The 27,149-nt window shown below is 42.9% G+C and overlaps 1 protein-coding gene across 1 annotated transcript in view; it reads right to left on the reverse strand.

Annotated features, from left to right (window-relative positions):
• FRAS1 (Fraser extracellular matrix complex subunit 1) overlaps positions 1-27,149 on the reverse strand; it is a 431,004-nt gene that overhangs the window by 58,449 nt on the left and 345,406 nt on the right. The window contains exons 43-54 of the mRNA XM_045473641.1: positions 26,024-26,177; positions 24,551-24,814; positions 22,144-22,332; positions 20,595-20,714; positions 20,142-20,321; positions 11,563-11,687; positions 11,144-11,284; positions 9,059-9,286; positions 6,931-7,044; positions 4,896-5,046; positions 3,320-3,479; positions 886-1,054 (exon numbers count right to left, since the gene is read on the reverse strand). Coding sequence (XP_045329597.1) covers positions 886-1,054; positions 3,320-3,479; positions 4,896-5,046; positions 6,931-7,044; positions 9,059-9,286; positions 11,144-11,284; positions 11,563-11,687; positions 20,142-20,321; positions 20,595-20,714; positions 22,144-22,332; positions 24,551-24,814; positions 26,024-26,177 — 1,995 coding nt within the window. The remainder of the gene's footprint in view (positions 1-885; positions 1,055-3,319; positions 3,480-4,895; positions 5,047-6,930; positions 7,045-9,058; positions 9,287-11,143; positions 11,285-11,562; positions 11,688-20,141; positions 20,322-20,594; positions 20,715-22,143; positions 22,333-24,550; positions 24,815-26,023; positions 26,178-27,149) is intronic.

Here is a 27,149-nt window from a genome sequence, read left to right on the forward strand (position 1 = left end):
TACCATATGTAAAAGATGGTAAACATGGGGCATCCTGCCATAAAGGACTTTACTGTTTAAGTCCTCTTCCTCTCTCTTTTGTGTTTACTCTCTCCGCTCTTTGCCTCATCCCCACCCTGGCTCTAGTTACCACCACTGTGGTAGAGACTTGCTCAGGCACCTCTGCCCCAGCTGCTCTCTGCACCCCCTGCCAACTGCCGCCACCACCACCATCACCATCACCACCACCACCACCACGACTGTGGTCCTCTCGGTCCTCTCACAATCTCAGGCACCTCACACTCGGCCTGTCCGAAGAAGCACAGCCAAGACCAGTCCTTGCCAAACCTGCTCCTCTGACAGTGTGCCCTCCCAGCAAGGGGCATCACCATCCATCTCCCACTTCTGCCCACTATCTAATCCACTGTGAAATTCTATCAATTCTTACTCATCTGTTCAATCCACCCACTTGTCTCCACTTTTACCCCATAACTGAAACTCAAGCTCCCATTATCTCTCACCCAGGCTATTCCAAGAGCTTCTCAACCATCTTCCTGTACTCTCTCTTCCCTTCTCAGGTAGAGAAGGTGAGGGGAGAGGAAGGGCTTAGATGCCAAAGGTCTCACACAGAACACAATGCAGAGTTTTTGTGGTCATGAAGCAAAATGTAAAGACTGAGAAGCCAGACAACTTAGACAGTTAAAACTTACACGGAGAGTAGATTAGCTGGGAGGAACTAGGCCCTGTGAGAAGGGAACACAGGAAAATCACTTGAGGAAGGGCACCAATGGAAAGGGAAGAGGAGTAAAAATTAGAGGGAAGGCGCCTCACTTGCCAATGACCACAGTGCTGCCCTGGTGGAGCCAGCTGGCGGTCAGGAATCAGAGGCCTCTTCGCTCATCCTACCTGGCCAGCATATTCCACATAGTCCTGCTGTCCTGGCTGGAAGCTGACTCCGGAGCTGGGGCTGGCGGTCCCTTGCTCAGTGCGACACAGGACGATGGCATACTGGTTCAGGTTCCCAGTCCTCTGCACTGTGACACTGACAGACCCCGCTTTCTCACTCACGTTGTAGCTGGAAGCACACAAAAAGGTGGTCTCTGAAATTGTGAGCTGGGGCTGTGAAGAATCCACTTGTTTAATGCCTGTCTCTCCTGGTTGGTTACTGGTGTCAGGTAGTTCATAGAATAGGAAGTTTAATTTCTTTAGGAAGCCAGGTTATAAATTGAGGAAATGTGTTCACCTGGAATAGTCACAGCACCAAGTGACCAAGAAGGCTGTGGATGCAGAATGGTATCTGCCCTGTTCTCAGAGCAAGTTGAAAGTCATTCAGAAAATGAGCAGCACATAGGAGCTATGCACGCTGTACTTCAAAACACAGAGGAATGACAAACAATCTCTCCCTCATGCGGTAGAGTAACTAGAATAGTTCAGTGGGTTCTTAGGAAAGAAAGCTGTTTGGAAGACAATTAATGACTTAGCTCGGGTGGAAACTGACTGGACCAGATCTCCAGGAAATATGCAAAGGAGCCAGGGTGGTGGCAGAGAACCAGGCCTACATAACAAAGGTGTTAAGACAAATGGAGCTTTGTGACACTGGGGAGTGACAAGGTTCTATAGACTGAACATGTCCCCCCAAATTCATATGTTGAAATCCTAACGACAATGTGATCATATTTGGGAGGTGATTAGTCATGATGGTGGAGCCCTCATGAATGGGACTGCTCCCCTTATAAAAGAAGTCCAACAGAGCTCCCTGGTCCTTCCAGTATGTAAGGACACAGGGAGAAGACAACCGTCTATGAACCAGGAAGAGGATCCTCACTAGTCACCGAATCTGTCAGCACCTTGATCTAGGATTTCCCAGCCCCCAGAACTGTGAGAAATAAATTTCTGTTGTTTGTAAGCCACCCAATCTATGGTATTCTGTTATAACAGCCCAAATAGTTTAAGACACAGGGTTAACTTAGCTTGCTGCTATGAATTTGTATTGCTTTTGCAAAGTAGAAGGCAAACTATCCATGTGTCATTAATTCATAGTAAGTATCTAGGTTTAGAAAAGCCATAAGTGAGTGGGGCCTGAGCTGGGCCTTGGTTTTCATCCCTGAGGATGATGATCACAGGTTCATTTGCCTTGCCCAGAGCCTACTTATGTCTTGTTGCTGTGAGGGTTGTAGGCAAAGTGCCCCTGATAGGTCAGTCCTCATTTCCAGGTTTGGGACACTCTGTACTATTCAGCCCATTAAAAGTTGGAGGCTTGTCCAGAAAAAGTGGTCAGGTTTAGTCCATTTATTTAATTTTTAAGGATATACAAACAAGAGAAAAGTAACAGCAGAACTTACATATAAAAAGTTGATTATAATGTTCCACTAAGTTTTCTAAGTATGTGTGACTAAGACTGGAACAGCCCAGGACTGGGCACATGAAATCAGGTTTGTAGGTTATCCCCTAACCCCCATTCCAACTTTCATCTGAATTATCATGAAACTGATTTCTTAGAGTAGTGAGTTTCTGAAATGTAGATCGAAAGAATTACCTCCTGCCCTTCGCCTGCTCACACTCTGTCTCTCTCTCTCTCAAAAATAAACAGTAAAAAAAAATTTAAAGAATTATCTCCCCCACAAAATTATAACCCTAGTTATAATCTGACCTCTAAAAATCAATACTGTGCCTGCCTATCTTTACCAAAATTGGTGCCTACTTGCCTCTCAACCACCCAACAGGCTATAAAAGCACCTTAAAAGAGTTACCTATATTAGGCTATGAATTTGTTCCAAAAGATACAGAATTCTATGAACACCAAAGGAACTAGGGGGAAAATGCAAGCCCAAGAACAGAGAGAATGTAGGGGGAAGGCAAAGATGTTGTTATTATGAGCCAGTGATTACTTTCAGAACTTGAATGTGTATTTTGTTTCTTATCAGTTCAACTGTATTCTAAAACTTAAAGACAGAAGCAAAAATAATTGTAGGAGATGCAGTAAAGCACAATGGTTAAGATCACTGGACTTTAACCCTGGTTTTACCACTTTTTAGCTATGTGACTTTGGGTAAACTAGTTAACCTCTTTCTGTCTCCATTGCCTTGTTCTTGTGGGGATAACAATAGCACTCACCTTACAACCGCAAGTAGTAAACAAGATGATGTATGTCAAGTGCCTGATACAAACAGTATTAAAAAAATTGGTGATGTTATTTTTATTATTGTTATACCCACCACCACCATTATCAGATAACTAGAATTTATCCCCTGGTACTTCAATCTGATTTCCTCTGTTTGCCTGATATATTTCTCAAGAATGAAAAAAAAAAAAAAAGAATGAACACCAATAACCCTTGTACCTGGTATATTTAAAGCTGATGAGGGACCATTGAACATGGAACACATTGTCGCTGACCACATTGGGTTTACTGTCTTTCACCAGAAACTGAAAACTATCCATCATCTCATGGATCTTCTCCTCGTGCAACACATAACGGATCAATCCCAAGTTCACATCCTCTGTGAGAAGAAACACATGGTGAATTAACTGAGGATGTAAAGGCAGTCTTGTAGATTCGACACTAACATACCCAGTTTATTTTTCTAATGGGCTGCAGACAGAAATTAATGTCCTAAGAACAAAAAGGGATAGTAGTCTTAAAAATAAATGTGTCTTCCAGATTTTAAAATAAAATCCTATAGCTCTGTGTGACAAAAGAGGGTACTTAGGTACAGAGAGTACCTTATGTTGTTGTAAAATGAGAATCCCAGGGTCTTGGCAAAAAAGGACTTTAATGAATCTCTCTGGAATGTTAAAGGCAAATCTGAGAGCTGACGGAGAAAAGTCTTTGATTCCATCCTCTGTATATACATGCTCATACTTACCCCTACTTCTTCCTAAATAAGGTTCTTTAGAAGGTACGTGCTATTAAGAAAAGCTGGGGTGTATTAAAACAGCTCATACATAAGGCACAGAAAACATGCTCTCTTCTGGGAAAGAACACAAGATTGAGAACGGGAAGAAAAGGGAAACATGGTGCCTGAGTTGTAAGGTGTAAGTTTTTGCAACGACTGCTTGAAGTAAGGTCCATCCTCAAAAGAAGTCTAGAAGAGTCTGACATACTTATAAGAAACTAAAATACAGAATGGTCCTTGATGTGATTCAAAATAGGAAAATACAGGGGCGCCTGGGTGGCTCGGTCGGTTAAGTGGCCGACTTCGGCTCAGGTCATGATCTCACGGTCCATGAGTTCGAGCCCCGCGTCGGGCTCTGTGCTGACAGCTCAAAGCCTGGAGCCTGTTTCAGATTCTGTGTCTCCCTCTCTCTCTGCCCCTCCCCTGTTCATGCTCTGTCTCTCTCTGTCTCAAAAATAAATAAACATAACAAAAAAAAATTTTTTCAAAATAGGAAAATACTTCTGTTGAGCAACCTACCTGTGTTGATTTTAATTACTTTGTTGAAGACTCAAAAGACAATCCATAACCGTTAGAGGACAAAAATAAACCATACAGGATAACAGATATTTCATAAAGTATAGTGGTTGTTTTTAAAGAAAATCAAGTATGTTGTACCCCTGAAACTCATGTAACATTGTGTGTCAACTATGCTTCAATTTAAAAAAAAGAAGAAGAAAACCAATCAATATGTCATCTTTCTACTAAATCTTGCCAAAACCTAAAGCATTTGGGAGCTGAGGAAGCACGGTAAGGACAAAAAGAAAAAAAAAAATTTTTTTTGCCACAATTCACAGTAATAGGAAAAGGAAATCAGGAGAAGTAAAATTCCAAAGCTGGATGGTTAGACACTAAAAGATCTGTTTGTTTACAAATAAGTTACATGGGGATAAGTAGCTGGAAGTGGTTGTGAGAAAAGATCAGGGCGGTGGGGAGAGTTAGAACAGATTTATCCCATCTCGTGGGTCCCTGAGTCCCCACCCTGCGTGAAAGTAACAGTAGTTCTGCCAGGCTGGAGCCTGCTCTCCACGTAGCCATGCTTGGGGCCCGCTGTTATCTCATAGACAAGCTGCAGGTCCTCTGTGTCCGGGTCCATGGTCAGCAGTTCCTTCTTGGTGATCAGGTTGGTTGCCTGGAATAGAAACCCATTACATTTAATTCCTGAGGTGGGAATAAAGCCAGACCAAGACCCTCTGACTCAGAATTAATTCAGTTCAACAATGATTTACCGAGCGCATTTACTGCATGGAAAACTCTGTCAGGTTTGAAGAGGTATGAGGACGGCAACCATCCCAGCCTCTGTCCTTGAGGTGTTCACACTTTATTGGGAAAGAAAGGTTCATGAGCAAGGTAACTCTTGTGGCAAGAACCATAATAGGAGATACAAAAAGAGTACTGTACACTTTTTGGGAGTGGAGAGATTAATTCCATCTGGACTGGAGGAGAGATTTGAGATGGTGGGAAAGGTTGGAACTTTGAAACAATGATAATATACAGGGAAGACGGCCACTTTATACCTTATAGGAGTCAATCATAATGCTTGAAATTGAGTAAGATAAATACCCAAATATTGCCCAAATACACTGGCTAAACTTTAATTCTCTCATTCATCCATTCAAGAAATATTTAGTAAGAGCAAAGGTTTGGGAGAAAAAAGGGGGTATTCAACAGTATTAAATATTGTAGATCTAATAGAGTAAAGACATGTAAGTGACCTTTGGATTTGGCAAAATAAAGGTCATTGGTGACTTGATAAGAGTTATTGCAGTAGGATAAAAGTGGGAAGTAGAAAACCAATTGGAGAGTGTTGAGAAGAGAATGGGATGGTTCTGAATATGGGGAAAAAAATGAAATAGGGGATGAGAGGAGTTTGTACTAATTTGAAAAAATCCCAACCAGTTCAATAGAAAACTATAGCACAGCAGCTACATATACAGCCAACTAATTAGCTCCATGGAGATAAGAAAATCCACATCCTAGAGGGGATACCACACACAAAAGAAAGGACTCAGTGCATATGCATTTAATGCTTGATATGTAACCAGGTAAGAATCGTGGCATATCTTAAAAAGACCAAATTGGGATTTAGGAGGAGAAAGGAATTTCTAAACTAGGAGTCCTTTGAGGATACTCACCTACAAAATACTCACTTTCTTCTCATCAATCCTTCCTGAAACCCATCCCCCCCTTCTTCTAGTTAACAAACTTTTAGCTGAGCCAGCTAGAGACTATTTCCCAGCCACTTATGCAACAGATGGAGCCATATGACCAATTTCTTGCCAAAATAATATGAGTGCAAGTGATGTATTTAATTTCTGTATCACTTGTTTAAAATGAAGTTCCTTGCCCTCTACTTCTCTATTTTCCTCTTCCTATGGGCTGGAATATCAATGAATAGCTTAAGAGTTTTGGCTATGTTGTTAACAGCAACAACCCAGCGATGCAGAACAATAAGACAGAAGGAATCAGCATCTCTGAACGGTCACGTAGAACCCTAGACTGCCCACTTACTTCCACTCTTTATGTGAGAAAAAAAAGAAAATAAATGTCTATCTTGTTCGAGCTTCTGTATTTTGGGGAGTCACTTTGTAAGAACATCTTAGACTATATACAACCTTTTTTTTTTTTAATTTTTTTTTTTTTAACGTTTATTTATTTTTGAGACAGAGAGAGACAGAGCATGAACGGGGGAGGGTCAGAGAGAGGGAGACACAGAATCTGAAACAGGCTCCAGGCTCTGAGCTGTCAGCACAGAGCCCGATGCGGGGCTCGAACTCATAGACCGCGAGATCATGACCTGAGCCGAAGTCGGCTGCTTAACCGACTGAGCCACCCAGGCGCCCCAGACTATATATACAATCTTAATGAAACTCATGGAGCTTGCCAATCTTAGAAAAATCAGCTCCCTTAGGGAGGGATAAACGTGAGTGGAACTGGACTTCTATCCCCAAGTTGTCCTGAATAAGGACATAGCCCAAGTTGGTTCATGTGAATGTGGCAGATGGAAAGGCCTTACCTTGCCATCCATGTACTCCAGCCACTGGAGCCCCAGGTTGGTAACAATTCTAGGGGTGCCATCATCTACTGGGAGGATGTCTACTTGGAACTGCTGAGGTGCTGCTGTCATAACCTGTGGGGGAAGCCAAAAGAAAAAAAGTCATGATTCACAGACATTTGAAATATGTCAGGTCTGGGACCTACAGAGTTGCAACCCCTGAAATCTGATGGCACTTTAGCATGGGTGACTGAGCCAGTTTCCTACTGCTTGCCCCCCTTGGCATGAGGCACAGAGAAGAATGATGACTGAGAAAGTGGGGACAATATGACAAGGAAAGCAAGGAAAGTGGCACTTTCCTGCAATTCCACCTGCTAAGGAAGTTGACTTTCCCACACCCATGCCTTCCTTAGCTGTGTTCAGTATTGCACTATTTTCCTTTCGATGACTCTTGTTAACATTTTCATGAGAGGTGGACTAAACTCATCATTAACAGGTTAATGTCAAAGTCCCCAGGTGTGATTCTGCCAGATGTGAAAAGACGTTTCATGGGACGATATTCTCTTCCTTTCTTTCCTTTTTTTTGAGGGAGAACTGTCCATAGGGGGAAAGGGGCTGAGGAAATCAAGAATAAAAGCGTTTGTGGGAATAGTGAAAAGAAACTGGTCTATACTTTCACTGTCACACAGATACATGTCCACACACACACACTGAACATACGTGGTCTGCTCTCAGAACCTCACTGTTCCTTAGAAAATAAGGCACACCAGCACACAGGGCAGCAAGCCACTGGCTTTTCAATCTTCTGCAACCATCCTAAATAATTTCCATTTCAAAAATAATACAGTCCCTCTGGAGACTACTATGACCTTTTGTGTTTATCAGAGAGGTAGCCTCTTGCTGATTCATCCTGAAATCTTTTTCTCTTCTGAAAGTCAAATTAAGTTGGGGAGCAGGTTTAGAAGAGAGAAAATAAAAGTGATGATCTGCCAGACGGTGACGCAGTGCAGACACTGAAATGGCAGGCAATCCCAAGAGGCGTCTCACCGGCACCTGGGCCAGCTGAGAATGACCTTCACACAGGCTTTCTCTAAGGGATGCAGGGGGATTCTTCTTCCAGGAAAGGAATCATGCCCACGCATCATCAGATTAGGAAAGGACCCCACAGGACTGAGAAGTTGACCCTTTTGGTATCCTGAAATACAGTCGGGTGTGATCATGCTGCTCAGTAGAACTGCTTCTGCGGAGTCAGACACAGATGCCTGACATGCAGACGTGTCCTCGGGCCCACCTTCTATGAGAGTTGCAATTATTCCCAGGGGTTATGATACTGCTGGAAATCTGGCTGAGGAATAAAGGAGTGAGTAAGAACTGCAGGGAAGGTAGCGGAGAATGGAGAAATTCTCTTAGAGAAAAAGTTTGACAACTTTAGGACCTTAAGAGAAAAACACTATTAACCTGTTCCACGAGCTGGTCCTAAAATGACGACAAGGATGATGACACTACAGCCACAGTTTATTGAATGTTTCCTATGCTTCCTGTGTAAGGCACTGCGTTAAGTGCTTTACATATATCATAAAGGCAGATATAATCCCCATTTTATGGACAGGGAAGCTGAGGCTTAGGAAGGGTAAATGACTTACAAAGACATTTCAGCTAGTAAGTGAGAGAGCTAGAATTGTAATCAGTGTCTTTTGGACACTGATTAAAAGCCACACTCTTAACTAGGTTATTCTTTCGGAGATTGAGAAACTCTGGCTGACTGAGGAGGCACAGAAAAGAGAAAGACAATTTAGAATCATATGAGATTATTGAAAAACCAGATGAAAGGAGTCAATGGGTGGGAAAAAGGAAAAGGGAAATAATGACAGTCTTAATAACAATAACTATCACCCTTTCTTGTGCATGCTATTTGCCAACAATATTATACACTTTCCGTGGATTACCTCCTTTGAGCCTTAGACTAACTGAAATTGTACCCATTTCACGGGTAAAAAGCTGACGCTTACAGAAGTTAAGTGATTTGCCCAAGGCCAATTAGTGACAATAAGAACATTGCTATTCTTGGCCTAAAAATGCCATGTTCTGCCTCTGGACAAACTTGGGCACACTTTGCTGTGTCTCCCTCCCCACTGTCTTTGCCCCTTACCTCTTTTCCTCCTTCCTCAATGATAAAGAAGGGGTTTGTCCCATCAGCCACAGTGAAGGTGAAGTGGTCTCTGAGGGAGTTGCTGCCATCATGGCTGTAGCTGACCCGGTTCTGGTAGATGTCTTCCATGGTGAAGGTGGAGGTGTGCCAGAAATGCTGCCCATTGGTGGTCCGCTCGATGGTGCCGTGGCGTGGAGGCTGCACAATGGCGAACGTGACAGACTCGGCCTGTTGAGGGCATACAAAGCCAGGGGAGAAGAGAAGTTTGTAGCAGAAACCAGATTTGTGAGTGATGGCCAGCAGGTGGTCAAGGATACCCACACCTAAAGATGTTTATAAAATAAGGATTGCATTTGCCTTACAGGTGCCAAAAATAAAACTAAGGAGAGAAACTATATCGGTTACTACAATTGAACTTATGTTCTGGAGCCTTCTGGTGTCAGAAGAAGACTTTTAGATTTGTCTTTTAAGGGTCAAAGGGGAAAACCTGAATTTCTTAAAAAAATTTTTTTGATGTTTATTCATTTTTGAGAGAGAGAGAGAGTGAGTGAGCAAGCAGGGGAGGGGCAGAGAGAGAGGGAGACACAGAATCCAAAGCAGCTCCATGCTCTGAGCTGTCAGCATGGAGCCTAATGCAGGGCTCGAACCCACAGACTACGAAATCATGATCTGAGCCGAAGTTGTCCGCTTAACCAACTGAGCCACCCAGGCACCTCAAAAGCCTGAATTTTTAACCTCTGCCAGGATGATAGGAACTAGACTTTTAAAACCATTCATTTCCTTCCTAACCTTTTCTCCACTTTCCCAAAACTCCCATGTACAGAATCCCATATGCAACAGAACATAAGCTAATTTCCCCTGTCTAGTTGTGGCTTCTAGGGTGTCACATAGAAGAAAAAAGAAAGATGTAGAAAACCCTGTTCAAGACTTTCCAATGATTTCCCACCAACTTAGAATAAATGCGAAAGCCTGACTTGGGCCAGTGAGGCCCTCTGTGGCCTAGTGCCGGGCTTCCTCTCTGGCCCCATTCCTCTTTTCTCCTGCTTGCTTACTGGGTTCTGGCTTCTTGGCTTCTTTGTTGTAACTCAAAGGTTCCAAGCACCTTGACTGCAGGCCCTTTGCACTTCTGGTTCTTCTTCCCAGAGAGTGACTCTTTCGGACAACTGCATACCTTGTTCTTCCACTTCATGATATCTCTGCTCAAATATCAGCTCCTCAGAGAAGACTCCCCTGGCCACTCTGTCTAAGATAACACACCCTTCAATCTTGATCTCCTTTGTCTTGCTTCATTTTTATTCATAGCACCTATCCTATCTGACATGATGTTTATACGTTCTTTCTTGTCTGTTCCCTTAACCTAACGCTGAAACTCCCTAAGCCTGGAACTTTGTTTTGTTCACAGCCCTCTATTTAGCATCTAGAGCAAAGCCTGGCACTTACTAGGTAATCAATGTTTTTGAGAATAAATGAACGATTGAGGACTGGCACAGGGAAAGACACACAGAACTAATGAACAAATGCTATGGTACTCTTCTATGGGAGAGCTGAATCATGCCAGAATGTTAGATACTTTAACTTGAAAGCATCATGAGATTTTGAGTTTAGTCTCTATGTGCTCTGTTTTACTGAATAAAGCCTAGTTCTGTAAGGATGCTCAAATTTTAATAATCAGTTGTCATTCAGAGAAGTCTGAATGAAGCAGGTAAAATGATAGGAAAAATGAATAGGTATCCAAAAAACACTTGTTCACTCTAATGAGAAAAAATAAAAAAAAAAAAATGGGTAAAATGCCATCAATCTAATTTTCTATGAATCATGATTTAAAGAATCAGCATGTTAAAGGATTATTACATGTAATCAGGGGAGAGAGAGAATGTTATTTTGGATTCGAGGAAGTGTTTAAAAACAATTTGATCTCAAATATTATTAGTTTCTATTTTCCAGAAGGCCACAGATCTTCTAGTTTTTAACCCTTCAAGGATGCCTGCATGAACCTTACCCTTCTGCCCTACTCTCAGGATGCATAGTCACAAAGCAACAGAACAGCCTCTCATTCAAGCAGAGAACCAAGTGGAGTGCTCTTACCTCTGTGTCGGCATCCACTGCCTTGAGCTCAAACTCTGTGATGGTCTTCCTCACACCCTCCTGTACCCGCATCCCCGAGTTCTGTACAACAGGAAGTGAATCATCCACAGGGCGTATGGTGATATGGAAAGTCTGCATCACCTAGATGGCAGAAAGTGCAGGTGGGACAACTGTCCTCAGCACCCACCCATGGAGAAGGTAGGTGCTTTTTCTACTTTTCCTTTCACCCATTCCCGGCATGACTGACTGATTTGGAATCCAGGGTGATTTCCCTTTGGCGAGAGCCCCAGGGCTGTCAGAAGCCGCCACTCGCCTTGGGTGAGAGTAGGGGAAGGTGAGGCTTGCATAGTTGCTTTGCATCAAGGAAGACTGTGCAGAATCAGTACCCATTCACTGAGGGAATAGAGTGCCTTGCCTACCTCGCTGACTCCATCTGAGAGTGTGAAGCTGAAGGCATCTGAATGTTTCTCGGTCTTACTGGAGTGGATATATTGAATGTTTCGTGAAGTCAAGTCAGCTTGAGTAAAGGAATTAATCTGGATACCTAGCAAAAGGGGAAGAGAGAACCAGAGAAAGGATGTCAAAATGCTAGCCATACTTCTAATACTAGAGAAATGCCATACTCTCATCACACAGAGTCCTTTGTATTTCTCTCATAGCATTTATATGCTTCTCTCTGAGACGCTGTGTTAGAGTTGTTTGTGTGTGTGTGTATATATATATACAACAGCACACGTTCTGTGGGAGCACATGTTAACTTAATTATTTAGTTTCTACTATGTGCCAAGCCAACAGCAGGTGCTCAATAATTGTTCCTCTCCTTTCTCTAGGGGTTCATGTATGCAGGTCAAATCTGTGAAAGGTAGAGCCATTGCCTTAGTCTCCAAACTCCTCTCTCTTAGGTTTTATATTCCCCTATAGCCTCAGAGTCCTTTCTGAAAACCTGCCCTAATTTTTAATATTGTGTCATGACTTAGCTTTTGAACACTGGAGTCACAGGGCTTGGCTACACATAGCCTTTTTTCTGTGATTAGTGAGCCTGGCATCCAAGATTTCATTGGATATTCTTCAAGGTCCCTTTCAACTCTCTGGTGTACGATTCTAGCTTCTCACATACCACTTTAGCCAGGCTGGCAGTTACAAAACATACTGTATGACTTTGGGGTTTGAGCAATAATTCTATCTCAACTCTAAAATGACCTAAAAAGCCAGTATCCTTTAAGAACATGATATAGAGAAAACACGTTACATTTTTTTCAGTCATTTTAAAACTCAAAACAAAACAAAAAAACCTAAAGTGATTTTAGATAACACCCATATCCCACAAATGAATAACATCTTATGTTTTTAAATGTCCGACAATATTTTATCAAAACAGCCCAGACTTCTTGCTCCTATCTTAGGGCTTTGGGTTTCCATGGTTCATCCTCTGGTGTCAGCCAAGACTGAAACGAACCCATATCAAATGTAGTTTTAGTCCCTCAGCACAAATTCCCTCTTTCTGTTTCTGGGTGATGGGGTATTAATCCATTGAATCTGGTCTTTTGGTTTGGTCCTGAAATTCATTTGCTGTTTCCTGGAATTTGTTATTTGTCATTGTTAATCCTGGGGAAACCAGTTTGTCGTTTTAGCAAAAAAAACCAAAGAGATTCTACTTTGACTGTTTTACATGTAACTGTGGCATCAATATCACTGCTTTATCTTTAAAAAAAAAAAAAAATCAACCCATATGGTTTATACATTTACAACTCTCTTTATCATTTGAAATTTGTTACCTAGATACAACAGTCTCCTGGATACTGGGGCATTATTTTTCTGATGAGGAATTTTATATTTCTGTGCTTGCTACATCAGCTCTTGACAGGCAAAAAATATAGCCTCCTGTCTTATCGCTTTGTCTTGTGGCTCTGGACAGAAATCCATACCATTCTTTAAAAATTTAATAACTTCAGACTGGCTGCACTGAGAAATTTAAATCTTTTTCCCTGCTGTGAATCCATCCTCACAGCTCATGGGGAAATTCTTGTATGGATTCTCGCAATCAACTGGTCACCTAATTCACTGTTCCCTTTATATGAGTCTTTTGTAGTCTAAGAGTGATGAAGAAAGGTAATAGATTTTTTCCTTCTTCTTGGAAAGAAAGGTTTGGAATTGATCTTTCCCATTTTTAACATTTCTTACGGAGAGGAAATTGACATATAATAAATTACACATATTTAAAGTATGCTTGGGCACATCCATGAAACTATCATCTCAATCAAAATAGTGAACATTTCCATCACCCCAAAAGTTTCTCAACTGACATTGTATAATCCCTCCGTTCTTCCCTTTCTCATGCCTTACCCTATCCCAAAGAAACAAATCAATTGTTTTCTGTAACTGTAGGTTAGTTGGATTTTCTCTAATTTTTTCATAATTAGAATCATAAGCTATGTATTATTTTATGCCTGCTTTTTTTCACTGGGCATAATTGTTTTGAGATTCATTCATATTGCAGCATGTACTAATAGTTTGTTCTTTTTTATTGATGACTGGTATTCTATTGTATGGATTTATTACAGTTTGTTTCTCCATTCACCTGTTGATGGACATTTAGGTTATTTCTAGTTTTGTGCTATTGCAAATAAAGCTGTTATGATCATTTGTGCACAAGTCTTGGTATGGGCTTAAGTTTTTATTCTTCTTGGGTAAATCTTTAAGAGTGGAATGGTGGGAATGTTAGGTGCATGCTTAACTTTTTAGGAGACTGCCAAACTAAGTGGTAATTTTATATTTCCACTAGCAGTATATGACAGCTCTAGGCTTGATCTTAATGAACCTTTCCCAAGTCGACCTAGCAAACACTGAGCACCTACTCCATGTGTAGAACACTGTTTCACACTTGCTTATACATATTGAGTTGTATCTTGTAACAATTCTGGGAGGTCAAGGTTGGCATATTACCTCCGTTTTTCTAGATTATGACACGAATAAAATTAGAAAAGCAATGTGATCTATCCAAGGTCACACAGCTAATAGGAGGGCAGTGCTGGGGCTGGAGCTCAAGGTTGTCTAACTTTAAAGTTTATGCTCGCTGGGAGTACTTTTTGTACAACTCACCTAACCTCTTCAGGCTAGGTGAGGAGCCTTTTGAATTTTACCCTTATCCTTTAATTTTTTTTTTTTCCAATATAAAAGTAATACGAGCCTATTAGAGAGAATGTGAAAAACACAGAAAATTAGTGAAAAATCACAAAAGCCACTCGGGAATCTACCTCTGTAATATCACCATTGTAATATTTTTAATTGATTCATTTTTTCTAGAATACTTTCTTGTCTGATATCCCTAACTTAGTGCCAGAGGGTAACGCGCTGCATCTAGAACATAAGCTTCAAGAGAACGAGGATTTTTGTTGTTTCTTCACTATTGGGCACCTACAATAGTGCCTGGCACACAACAGGTACTCAAAACATGGTTGATGAATGAATTCAGTTCATCCACTCTAATTCCTATCTAAGAGGTCCTACTGAGCACAGATTTTCAATCTTTATACATGTAAGAAAAAATTCCAGCCTTTGTTAATTGGGCATTGGAAGACCTAAGCTACTCCCCATCAAGATGGTGTTTCCAATAACATATTGTCCCTACTGGCTGTCACAGCAGGTAGTTACTGTTTGAAATGTCTTGAAGGCATTTAATCCCATCGAAGGTGTTTTCAGCTACCAACCCGCTGGCTAAACTATGTATCTGGCAGTATTACAGAGACCCACATTAACCCTGTCAGTTTTTCCAATTCCCCTGGAGGGCCAGCACATTAGAGAAAGTTCAGTCCAGGTCAGGGAAGCAGCGTGGGAATAAAGTATCTTTGAAGAAATTGCCTTCCCTTTGCCTCAGCCTTCCTGCTTTCTGCAGAGCTGTGGATAGCTCTGTGACACTGCCTGTGTCCTACCTCAGACTCAGGCTGCGGGGGACTCAGCTTCTCTACTTCAGATTTTCTTCAGAGCCTCCGGTCACGGAATGAATTGTATCCCTTTCCTTACCACCGCTCGCCCCCCAATTCATATGAAGTCCTAACCCTCAGTACCTCACAATGTGACCTTTTTTGTAAATAGGATCATTGCAGATGGAAGTAGTTACAATACCATCATTAGAGTGGGCCTAATCCAATCCGATTAATGTGCTTATAAGAGGGGAAAGTTTGTCACAGACATACCCATACAAGGAGTATGCCCTGGGAGCACAAAGACGGCCATCTCTATAAGCTGAGGAGAGAGGACTGGGTCAGATTCTCCCTCACAGCCCTTGGAGGGAATCAACCCTGCTGACAGCATGATCTCAGACATCCAGCTCCAGATCGTGAGACTTTGTTAAGTCGCCCAGTCTGTGGTACTTTGTGACGGCAGTCTTAAGTGCACTAACATACCTCTGCTCTCGGGGAGAACCCAAACTAAAGCCATGGGTGCATCCTATTTTGGTTGGTGTCAGGATACTGAGAGAGGGTGAGAGAAAGAGGAAACCACTGAATACCTTTGCTAAAGCATCATCTCTGGGAAGTCTTTCCTGACTCACTACCACACCTCTCTTAGGTGGAACTCGCTGTGCGTTGGCTCTCACTGTCCCGTAATGTTGCTGTCACAGCTACTGAAACACATTTGCACAGGTTTGTTTACACGTCTCCCACCTCCAAAACAAATTTCCTCCTGCAGCAGCTACTCAGTCAGTGTTTGGTGAAGGTGAGAACCAGTGCTGTGCTGGAGACTGCTGTACTCCTCCCTGACTTGAAAAGTATAAGTCCTCCCTGTTGGCTAAGCAATTGGATGCCCAGTTAGGGTCTACATTTCCCAGCCACCTCACAGCTTTGTCTGACTACTCTCTGGCCACTGGGATGTGATCAAAATTGATGTGTGTTCTTTCGGTAATATTCCTAAAATAGAAATGGATGTGGGCTCCCCTGGCCTTTGCCTATTACTGCTGGCTGGGGAATGGCAACAATTACAGTGGTCACCTCAGACAGAGATGGAAGCCTCATATTGAGGATCACGGAGCCACTTTAGGCCATCTGGACCACCTGCCTCCGGATTTTTCTGTGAGAGAAAATGAATTTCTTGTGGAAGGCACTGCAATTTAGAGTCTTTTTGTTCCAGAGACTTAGCTTCTATCCTAATAACTCCTTACTCTGATTTCACAGGAAAACGAGGATCTTTAGGGTCCCTGACATGAGGGGATGGCCCTTCAACCTTGCAAAGGGCACACACGGGCAGGCCCATGTCTGTCTTCTACACAGTCTGTACAGGCATGTGGCTCCCTAGATCTCAGGGGACAAAAATAGGATCTCCACACCTGCCCTGTCTATCCAAAAAGAACAACTCACTGACCAAGACAGACAGTATGAGAATAAGTCCACTTCATAGTTAACCAGTGAAAGGATATCTGCAGGCACTGATGGAAACTGATAATTCCGAGAGGCATCAGTCCCAAAATAGCTCAGTGCCTGCACCACAAGACACTGGCCTAGGAGCTTGCTTCTCGCAAAGCACAGGCCAGCCCACCCCAGCTCCTGGTAGACCCATCCGCACCCACTGAGGCAAAAAGGCAAGGTGCAGAGGCTTTTCTCGAAACTGAGCCAGCTGCCTTAAGAGAGGAATGTAAGATATCAACATGCATTTCCTCTGAAGGGACACCTTTTACATCTAAAGTATCAAATTCATAAAAATATTCTCTCTTAGGGCAGACAGGGAATGTGAGAATTCTGTCTAAATGCTACAGAAATGACTCAGAATGGGGTTGGAGATGTGGGAAGGGACAGGGAAGCTCTGTTCCATTAGCAATGGGGAGGAGCCCCTAAGGGTAAAGGGGAGGGGGCTGGATCCTCATATCTGGTCCACTGACAGTTTCTAGAAACAGGTGGATGGAGAAAAACTGGCGGGGGCGCGAGTCAAGTGGGTTAGGAAGCCAAGCCTGGTGGAAAAGGGAGGTGAAAGAAGTGTCCTGGGGAAAGGGAGCCCTCCCTCCTTTTGCGGAGGGTACTTTCCCAAGGGAGAAGTATGATCATTAAGAGTCTTTCTCTAAGCAGCACTGGGTTGGTCTTGGCAACCAGAATTTAAGCCCAGGGAAGGCTGAGACTGTAAAAACAGAAAAGGAGCCACTGAAGCAGCCTCGCACTGAACTCTTGATACAGCCCAGGGTCAGAGAAGAGCGGGGGCTGGGGTTTACCATCAGGAAGGCAGCTCACAGTGCCTTGCATGAGGCTCAGTGCTTTTCAAGCTCTGTACAGTGTGGATGCAGCTGCCTAACACAACAGCCAAGAGTCTGCCCTTTCATCTTTGGAGAGATACAATCAGCAACCTGACAGAATTCTGGCAGAAGCAATTAGCTCATGAATTAGTTATCAAATACCTCCTGCAGCCAAGGTCTTAGGAGTGCTGATGCGCATTCTTCCCCCAGGAACTTTGGGACAAAAGGGTAGGCCATTTGCTTCCATTTGCATTAGGGATTTTTTTTTAATGTTTATTTATTTTTGAGAGAGAGAGAGAGAGAGAGAGAGAGAGAGAGAATGAATGAGCAGGCGAGAGGTAGAGAAAGGGAGACACAGAATCCAAAAGTAGGCTCCAGGCTCTGAGCTGTCAGCACAGAGCCTGATGCGGGGCTCAAACCCACGAACTGTGAGATCATGACTTGAGCTGAAGTCGGACACTTAACTGACTGAACCACCCAGGCACCCCTGCATTAGGGATTTTCGCCAATCTCCCCATCTTCCCCCATGCCCTCCCACCAAAGACTCAACACTTTCTCCTCCGCCATCCCCATCACCACGGTCGGTGTGCCTTCCCCTCCCATCCTCTGACACACTACCCTCCATCTCTCACCATGGGTCTCCCTCTCATTCTTCCTCTCATTCACCCTGCCCCAGCCACACTGGTCTTGCTGCCTTTGGAACTGGATGTGCCACGCTGATCCCAACTCAAGGTGTTTACACTCACTGACCCCTCTGTCTTGAAAGCCTTTTCCTTATAACATCAGCATGGCTGGCTCCCTCACTCTCCTCAGACCTCTTCTCAAGTGTCATGTTAGGGAGTCCTTCTTCCCTTACCCCCTTTTTCCCTGCACCCTGGAACATTCTTATTTCTCCTTCTAATACTCATAACCATTGTTATAGGATGCATTTGCTTGCTTGTTTGCTTATGCTCTGACTTCCTGTATTAGAGAGTGAGTAGAATCACAGTGAGTACATCCTCTGTTTTGTCATTCCCCTGGTTGAAAGAATGAAGGCTCTGTAACTTAAAATCCAAAGGAAACCAGTGAAGCTCTAAATCTCCTGCAAATGATCACTGCCTCTATGATGTACGAAATAAAGACACCTCTGCCTTTACATTGCTCAGCAAGCATCTTCAGTGCCTCACATCCACTCAGCCAATTTCTATAGGTTTCCACTCTGAAATTCCTTCTTCCTTCCCTCTCTCCCTTCCTCCCTTCCTTCCACCAACCACTGTCTATTGAATATTTACTGGGTGCCAGGTATTATCGCTTACATCATTCCCACCTTCCTATACCCACCGCTGCCCGTCTGGGTGAAACCTCACTACCGACTATTGAGCCCAAATGTGAAACTTCCAACCAACTATCACTGCCTCCTTTTTCTTTCTTTCACTCATCTGTTAGACATTAGATGAATTTCGCTTTCCTAACCTGCTCAGAATTCTGTAGTAACTCTCCATCGCCTATTGAATTTAATAGGGATTACTTATCCCAGCTTTGAGGACCCTGCATAAAATCTCACTCTGCCCAAGAGCCACATCTACTCCTGTTTTCAGAGTATATGCTTTAGCTAAACTGGGCCACTCATCATTTTTGGAATGTACCCCCATGCCATTCCCATCTCTGAAAATAACACAATTTCTGTTTGCCCAAAGTCTACCTTCTAAGGGCTCTTTTAAATGCCATCTCTGTGCACCTTCCTACCCAATGTAGCCTCTCCCATTTTTTTTAAACATTTATTTACTCATTTTTGAGACAGACTGAACAGGGGAATGGCAAAGGGAGAGGGAAAGAGAGAGAATCCCAAGCAGGCTCCACACTGTCAGTGCAGAGCCTGATGTGGGGCTTGAATCCATGAATCGTGAGACCATAACCTGAGCCAAAATCAAGAGTCAGATGCTTAACTGACTGAGCCACCCAGGTGCCCTTAGCCTCTCCCATTTTTGAGCTTCTATGACACCAGGTTTATACAACTCTTAAAATACCTACCATATTCTTCTCTTATATATGGTTATATGCAGAGGTTTCTTATCTCATCCAATAGAGCACACTGGAGGGTGAGGATGCAATGTCCTGTACCGTTTTCTTAGAGACTGAGGCTGGGATCTCCTATATCTATTTTTCTCTCCTCAGCAGCAGCTAAACTAGAATCTTGCTCTATACACATACTCACTTGCTATTTCCTGAATTACCTTAAAAAATTTTTTTTAATGTTTATTTATATTTGAGTGAGAGAGAGAGAGAAGGACAGACCATGAGCAGGGGAGGGGCAGAAAGAGAGGGAGACACAGAATTCGAAGCAGACTCCAGACTCCAAGCTGTCAGCACTGACCCTGAGATGGGGCTCAAAGTCATGAACCGCGAGTTCGCGACCTCAGCCAGAGTCAGACACTAAACTGACTGAGCCATCCAGGCGTTCCTTTCCTGAATTACATTTCCTGGATTAAGCACAGTGCATCACACTGTGCCGGGTGCTCAGACTTTAGAAGAACAGGGTGCAGTGTTTGCCCTCAAGGAATTGACAATCTAGTTATGGAGACAAGATTGCTTACATAAAATTGCAATCGTTCATTCAGGTTTCAGCAAGAAATTATTGAGTATCTATTGCATGCCAAATGTAATGCAAGGCAGTATATAATGGTCAAAATTCGTAATGCAAAAAGTAAATACTAACAACGGCAGATTCTAGGCATACATGGCTTACCCCCAACGCTTACTAAATCCCAACTTTTGGTTTGATGAAGCAAGAGGTGATAGGCTTACCGGGTGACGCTGCATGCTCTAGATGGCCCAGTTCAGGTTTTCTAGTGATTCTATAGATCAATTCTGCAGGCTTACTCTCCTGGTCCATGGCAGAGAGCTGCAGAGTGGTGATCTTCTTCACCGAGTTCTCATCCAAGACCAGCCCTTTGTTGGTGGTGACGACTGGTGGGGAGTTGTCTTCTGAAAATATCAGAAGTAGTAATTTGAAAGAGGATCCTTTCAGCTTCCTTTCTTCAATTCTGGGCCTAGTGCCCAGGAGTAAAATCAGAATAATCCTTAGGCCTGTCCTTCAGGGAGTGCACCAAGGATCAGCTTCACACAACAGAGGGGACAGTATTCCAGATTCCCATGTGGGCTGGGTAAAGGAAAGTCTCCAGCCTCAAGGTAAGCACAGTGTAGACTATATAACCCCAGAACTGCTGGAATATTTTTAGAAACCCAATGCCCCCTTACCCAAAACACTGATGGAAAATGACTGGCCGATCAATGTGTTGCCTTCTCCATCGACCACATCAAATTTAAAAGCAAAGCTCCCACCAGATTCTCCTTTCCCATGACTGTATTCTACCTGGCCTGTAAAAAAGGACAAGAAAATAAAGATTCGCTATTAGTGCTTTCTGCCCTTATTTCTGAAGCATGAGGTGGGAATCTGATTGGTATTCACACCAGCAAATCAATTAACACCTTCCTCACTTTGATATTGCTGTAGACATTTTAATCTAAAGTTTTCAGTTCCTCCCTTTCCCCTCCCACTATTGACTTCGTCATAATAAAAAACACTCTCATAATAAAATCATCCCAAGTAAGACTGCTTTATGGTTGAGGCTCAGCTTTTGTGAAAGATTCTAAGGAAGTCTTATGAGTAACCAGATTAACAAAATTGCCCACATGGAATATGTGCAGCAACAGCACCCACATCATTGGTTATACACCCATGTCACAGGGCAAGGGACACGGAGCCACAGCCCGTATTCCTCCCAGAGCTCATCAATCCCATTTCCCAGTGCAGCTTTAAGTCATTTTTGAAACAACACTGGATATAACCAACCAAAGAGTTAACAGATAAACTCTACATCGAAGTCAAAAGGATCAAAAGGGACAAGCTCAACATCTTACATTTTTGTTCAGGGACAGTCTCACTGCTAAGTACCTAGCAATGTAAATAGAACCAAACATCTGGGGAGAGGTGCCTGGTCTCATTTTTAAAAAGGAGACACTGAGGCAAGGATAACTAAGATATTACTATCCCTTTGTCTATTCCACCCCCTTTGGCAAAGTACAGACAGGTCCAGTGAGAATTTAGCTGCTACCCATTTTGAGTGTTAATGCATGGACAAGACCGTTATTTCCTCTCCTGAGGACATATTTCCACCTCTAAATGGAATTGCACATCATCACATGACTTTGGATTTGGGTTACTTTTTTCCCCCATTACATAACTTTTTTTTTTTCTTTTACCCCTGGAAGAATTGTACAGTAACTACGTAGCATTTAACACTTATGCTTTTACATTACATCAGCATTTCCTGGAGGAGGGATGAGCTATGTAATCTCCCCCAGGCAGCTCCGATTTATGCCCTTCCATTTTGCTTAGTTCATTAACTTGTGCTCTTTGGGGAGCTAAAAAAGAGATATAAATTGTTCACCTAAGGCAGGCATAATTTTCACCTTAATCCATCCCAATTCACTTCTTTTTCCTTTCTCCCTCTCACACACACTTTTGAGCATCATAGCAAGTCAAAGTGATTTTTTTTCCCTCCATAATCGCCCCAAATTTCATCAATGCTATGTCAAGGCATGAACACATTTTAGCCAAGAAGGATAGTTTTTTTTTTAAACAAAAAATTGAGGAGACAAGAAAGCATAAATGGAACTATAACTCAGCTCTTATTCAAAACAAAGAGTGCAGTGTGCTGCCATAAGCTACCAGGCATTGAACTCCCATTTTACTACTGTGGGTGGCTCTGTAGAAGTCTGTACAGGCAGAAGTGAGGTAGCTGACCTTGGGTAATGTCAGCCTGGGTGAAACTCCGGATGGGGCCTTTAACGGAGATTTGCTCTCGGTTGTCATGCTTTACCATCTGCAGGCGCCCTGCCCCAGGATCTTCCTTCATGATGTACATCACCTGACGGTCATCTGAGTCCGTATCTGTCACTCTCAAGTGCTGTTCTGTGATGCGTGCCACAGACCCTGGGAGAGAATGGGAGAGGTTAGGTCACTGCCCATCATTGCCTTTGAATAGTATGTCAAGTGATTTGGGGAGGCTAGAGACTAAATTATCACATATTGCCTTGGTTTATGTACCAGGTGCTTGCTTGCCCTTCTTCGTCTCCAGATGCATACATTTTAATTTCCCTAAGTGAAACAGTCCCCACCTCCAGTTTGTTAATCATCACTCTCCCTATGCTCTCTCTACTCCTGTGACCTATCAGTTACCCCTCCTTCAATCTATGTCATAACTCCCAGATCTATGATGAGACCTGTTTGGACCTAACTTATTTGCTGTCTTATTTTTTTTTTTTTTTTAGTGCTTATGTATTTATTTTGAGAGAGAGAGAGACAGAGAGTGAGCAGTGGAGGGGCACACAGAGAGAGAAAGAGAGAGAATCCCAAGCAGGCCCTGCACTATCAGTATGGAGCCCGATGCAGGGCTCAAACTCATGAACTGTGAGATCATGATCTGAGCCAAAATCAAGAGTCTGATGCTTAGCCGACTAGCCACCCAGGTGTCCTAACGTATTTATTGTCTTCAGGATCACCAAATCATAAGAGACAGCTTCACATAAGCTTACAAATATATCTTGTTGCCATCTCAGACCAAATAGTTAAAATCCATGTTTACAAGGATTACAAATAGGGAGACCCGAGTGCTGGGCCTTGTAAGGCCGTGCAGGTGTTGGGGATGGAGGCAAGGCACCTGCCCCTTGCTTTTCTGTCCATCCATTTTCTCACATTAAAAACAGTAAATTCTGGTATGCAGATCTTAGTCATTCTTGCATAACACATCCTGGTGTCTGGCTGGGCCCTGAGCATCCTGTGTGTTCTCGCTGGGTAATGCCAACAGTGCAAGGCCTAACCATTCTTTCCTCAGGCCATTCTCAGCAAGTGGCCCTGAGGGATGAAGTGGCATCCTCCTCTGGGACAAAGATCAGGCTTTCTTACTGTCACTACAAGGTGGGGTGGGGGGATGCCAGGCTCCGTGCTCCTCTTCTATATTGCATCCATTGCATGTGAAGGCACCCATCTGGGCCTTCTGCGTCACCTCCACCAGACTTGGAGTGCAGAGGGAGACAAGTGCAGAGTGCAGACTTACCGATGGCAATGCTTCCGGTTATGCTGTGAGTAACAAAGCACTCTGTCTCTGACCGAGGAGCCTCAAGTGTTCTATCAGCACTCATGAAACGGTAACAGGCTAACTCACTAGCTTATAAATAGGGTAAAGTTAAATCTCAGACCTAATAATTGGGACTTTTGGGAATCTCCAGAGTTTCAAATACCATTATGCCATATAGTTTTCACTACAAAATACATGTGGGGCACCTGGGTGGCTCAGTTGGTTGAGAGCCCAACTGAGGCTCAGGTCATAATCTGGTGGTTCATGAGTTCAAGACCCACACTGGGCTCTCTGTTGTCAGTGCAGAGCCTGCTTCGGATGCTCTGCTCTGTCTCTCTGCCCCTCCCCATCTTGCATTCTCTCAAAATTAAATAGACATTATATACATATATGAGGAGTAGGAAAAAAAAAAACCAGGACCCCACCCAGGGTGATGCAGATGTTTTGTGGGCAAAAGGCCCACTCTCTAACTCAGTAACTCCCTACCACAACTGACTTTGAGACTGACACGTGTCCCAGGTCTTTCAGTGCAGCTTATGTGTAGGCAAAATTGTGAAGTTAGACCCTAGGATACTATATCTAATGATTCTCAATTATTTTCATAATCTCTTTTGGTGTATGATAATTTCCCCAATTGCCCCCCATGCCTCCCCACCCACTTATTTTTTTTTTTTTTTAATGAGTATCTTGAGAATTCTGCTTGAGTTTTTTTGTTGTTATTGTTGTTTTGTTTTTTTTTCTGTGGGATTGGTTGGGCAGTGGCCCTGTTCTAAGAAACCTGGTCCTATGAGTAGCTGGATAAATTAAGGTTTCTGAGGGTCTTGGAAGTACTATAAGTTCTTCTTAATCTTTTCTTGAATTCAAAGACAAAGGTATCTGGTCCAAAGAATTTAAGAGATCTACATTAGTCAATCATAACTCTTAGTGTCCTTAAAAGAATAGTTCTTCCCACCTCCAGTCTCCCTGAGTTCTGAATGCCTACTTCACTATCCTCCCACAGAACAAACGTGCACACTGACAAGGAAGAAATAAGGACAGAGGGACCACAGCCACTCTCTTCCATTCCTGTGGTACCTGCTGAGAGTTGAAGGACTCGGTTTACAGCCAAGTGGGGGGCGCTGCTTGTAGGCAGCTCTATGTATATCTCCATCCTCCCTGTGTCCGTGTGGAGGCCATCCGTGAGGGAGAACCGGAACTCATCCACTGCCACACCAGGACCACCAGGCATGTACCCGACCAGTCCAGCCAGGATGTCCTGGTAGGTGAAGGAGGAGCCCTGAGCTAAAACCCTCCCGTTCTTCAGAGGCTCAGAAGCAGTTTGCCTCCAGAGCAGACGACCTGAGGAAAAAAGTAAAGAAAAACAAAGAAAAAGTGGTAGAATACATATGGCGCCAAAACTTGGCTTGGCTTTGTCAACTAGTATGAGCCTGGATAAGATGTCAAGCACCTCAGAGGCTCTTGGTGTCACACACACATAAATGACCAACAACTCAGAATTTTCTAAATATTTAAGCACAGGGTGCTGCCCTGTGGCCTCATCTACAAATAAATATGATAAAATCCTCCTTTTCCTGTTTAAAAATCTCTTAAGGAGACACAATGGATGTGGTAATACAGTGGCTTAGAAGTCAAGTCTCCCTCCATGAATTCAAACTCACGCCACTATTTAAACCTTATTTTTCCCTTCTACAAAGTGAAAATAGCACTCGTCACTTGCTGCCTTCCTTCTGGGGCATCTGGGATGGGAGAAGGGACTGTGTTTTCAATTCCATTTAAATTCAGAAAGACACAAGACATCTTTGGGTGGAGGCATCTTTTTCTGTCTTCAAGGGTCATGTGTATCACAATGGGACAGTTAAAGTGCTTCATTAAAGAAAGTGAAAGTGAAGGAAGGGACGATAAAATGCAATGACCAACAGACTCTTCTATTAACCTTCCATCAACAGCAACAACTTCATCTTTAAAAGACCAAGAGTGTTATCATATACTAGGATACCACGTGGGAGATGAAAGTTCCAGAGCTTTAGCTAGTACCAGAGGGATGGCACTTAGAAAACAAGTAGGTAAAAGATTCCCATGGTGGTTTTTACCTCTGGTTTAATCAGGAAAAGTGCTTTCTTTGCAAGAGGACCTAGCTCATAAAGACACCTAGCACACCTCTAACCTGAAGTGCATACCTTGTGCAATTAATATCAAGGTGGCCATGCTGTTCCTTGCATGAGATGGCCCAGGATTAACAAGCAATGAAGCCCTACTCTTACAAGAGGACTCTAAACCCATTTTGCCTGAGGTTATACAGGCAAGCAGGAAAAGAGCTGAAATTGAATTTCAGATACACCAATTACCTAGGATTCAGGCTTTTAGAGCAACTGGTGTCAACTGTGACCCCAAGAATATTGGCTAGCTGTGAATCTGATTATACTTTGATGCAAAGAATGGACTATGTACAGGTGAGGTGGAGGAATAACCAACAGAAATCTACATGTTTATTCTGACAACCTATTGGGGATCTCAATTAAGAAGCTCGCCATAGCAGTTGTGTCCTACCGTGGTCAGGCTTTTTTGTCAATACGAAAACCAGCTCATTATCCGGAGTGTCCAGATCTTGTAGGCTCAAAGAAGAATTGCTTATCACCACTCCTGAGCTGAGCTGCACACCAAGGGGCCGCAAGGTCATCCTGGGAGGCTCATCGTTCTTCCTCTGATTAAAGTATAAAATATCAGGTCTCACACAGATATTGGTTTAAGAAGAAAGAAAATGTATCTTATTCAGAGAAAGTAACATGTTCACACCAACTTTCACTATTGAAATAGCATGTCATGTGTCACAATCTTTAGTTCCCCATCAAAATGGTTAGTTGGGAAAGACAGCAAAGCACACAAGCAAAATGTCTCCTTGAAAAGAAACTGACGTTCTACAGAAATCGCCTTGGATGTTTTCCACAGGTACAATGATCATGTTTTTCATGGACATGTGGTTGGAGAAGTGCAAGCATATTTGGGGGACAAAATAACACATTCTTTGAAATCAGAACTGTCTTGGAAAGCCCCAAAATACCACAGTACTGTAGGAGGCCATCATATTTAAAAGTGTGAGTCTCTCAGAGTCTCCCTGACCCTGTGCCAGCCCCGCTTTACAATTCCTGAAGGGTAGGGTATTGAGGATATTTTCCCAAGGCAGAGGGTATTCCATGCTGAGTTTTATCTTTTATCTTTCTCTCTCCCCGGGCTGGTAGAGCAAGCTATGTAATTGCTCAAACGAGAATAAATACAGCATCAAAGGACACATTTCTTTGATGTTACAATTTAACGAATAAATGCATTAAAATATAAGAAAAGGCAAATATGTATCTAGGACTACATATAATAATTTCAGGGAAAAATAGGCATATGTTAGTTTTTGTCTAAATATGAGATTGCCAGGGTTTCTCTTGTATGACCTTCACAAACTGCTCTTACACAGAATGAATACATTTTACCCTGAAGTGAAAATTCAGATTTCCAAGTCAGACCATCCCCAAATGCCAGCCTTAATTCTACAAGTTTCCTAAAAGTCAGGGTTATATTTTTAAATTGACCTCTAAAACTGAAGGTCAAATGGAATCTTTTTTGCTTTTCAGTTCATATAGAGCTATCTAATCATGGGATATTGTCATCAAAGGCCCAACTTTTC

Source organism: Leopardus geoffroyi, chromosome B1, assembly GCF_018350155.1.
Source record: "Leopardus geoffroyi isolate Oge1 chromosome B1, O.geoffroyi_Oge1_pat1.0, whole genome shotgun sequence".
Classification (NCBI taxonomy): Eukaryota; Metazoa; Chordata; class Mammalia; order Carnivora; family Felidae; genus Leopardus; species Leopardus geoffroyi.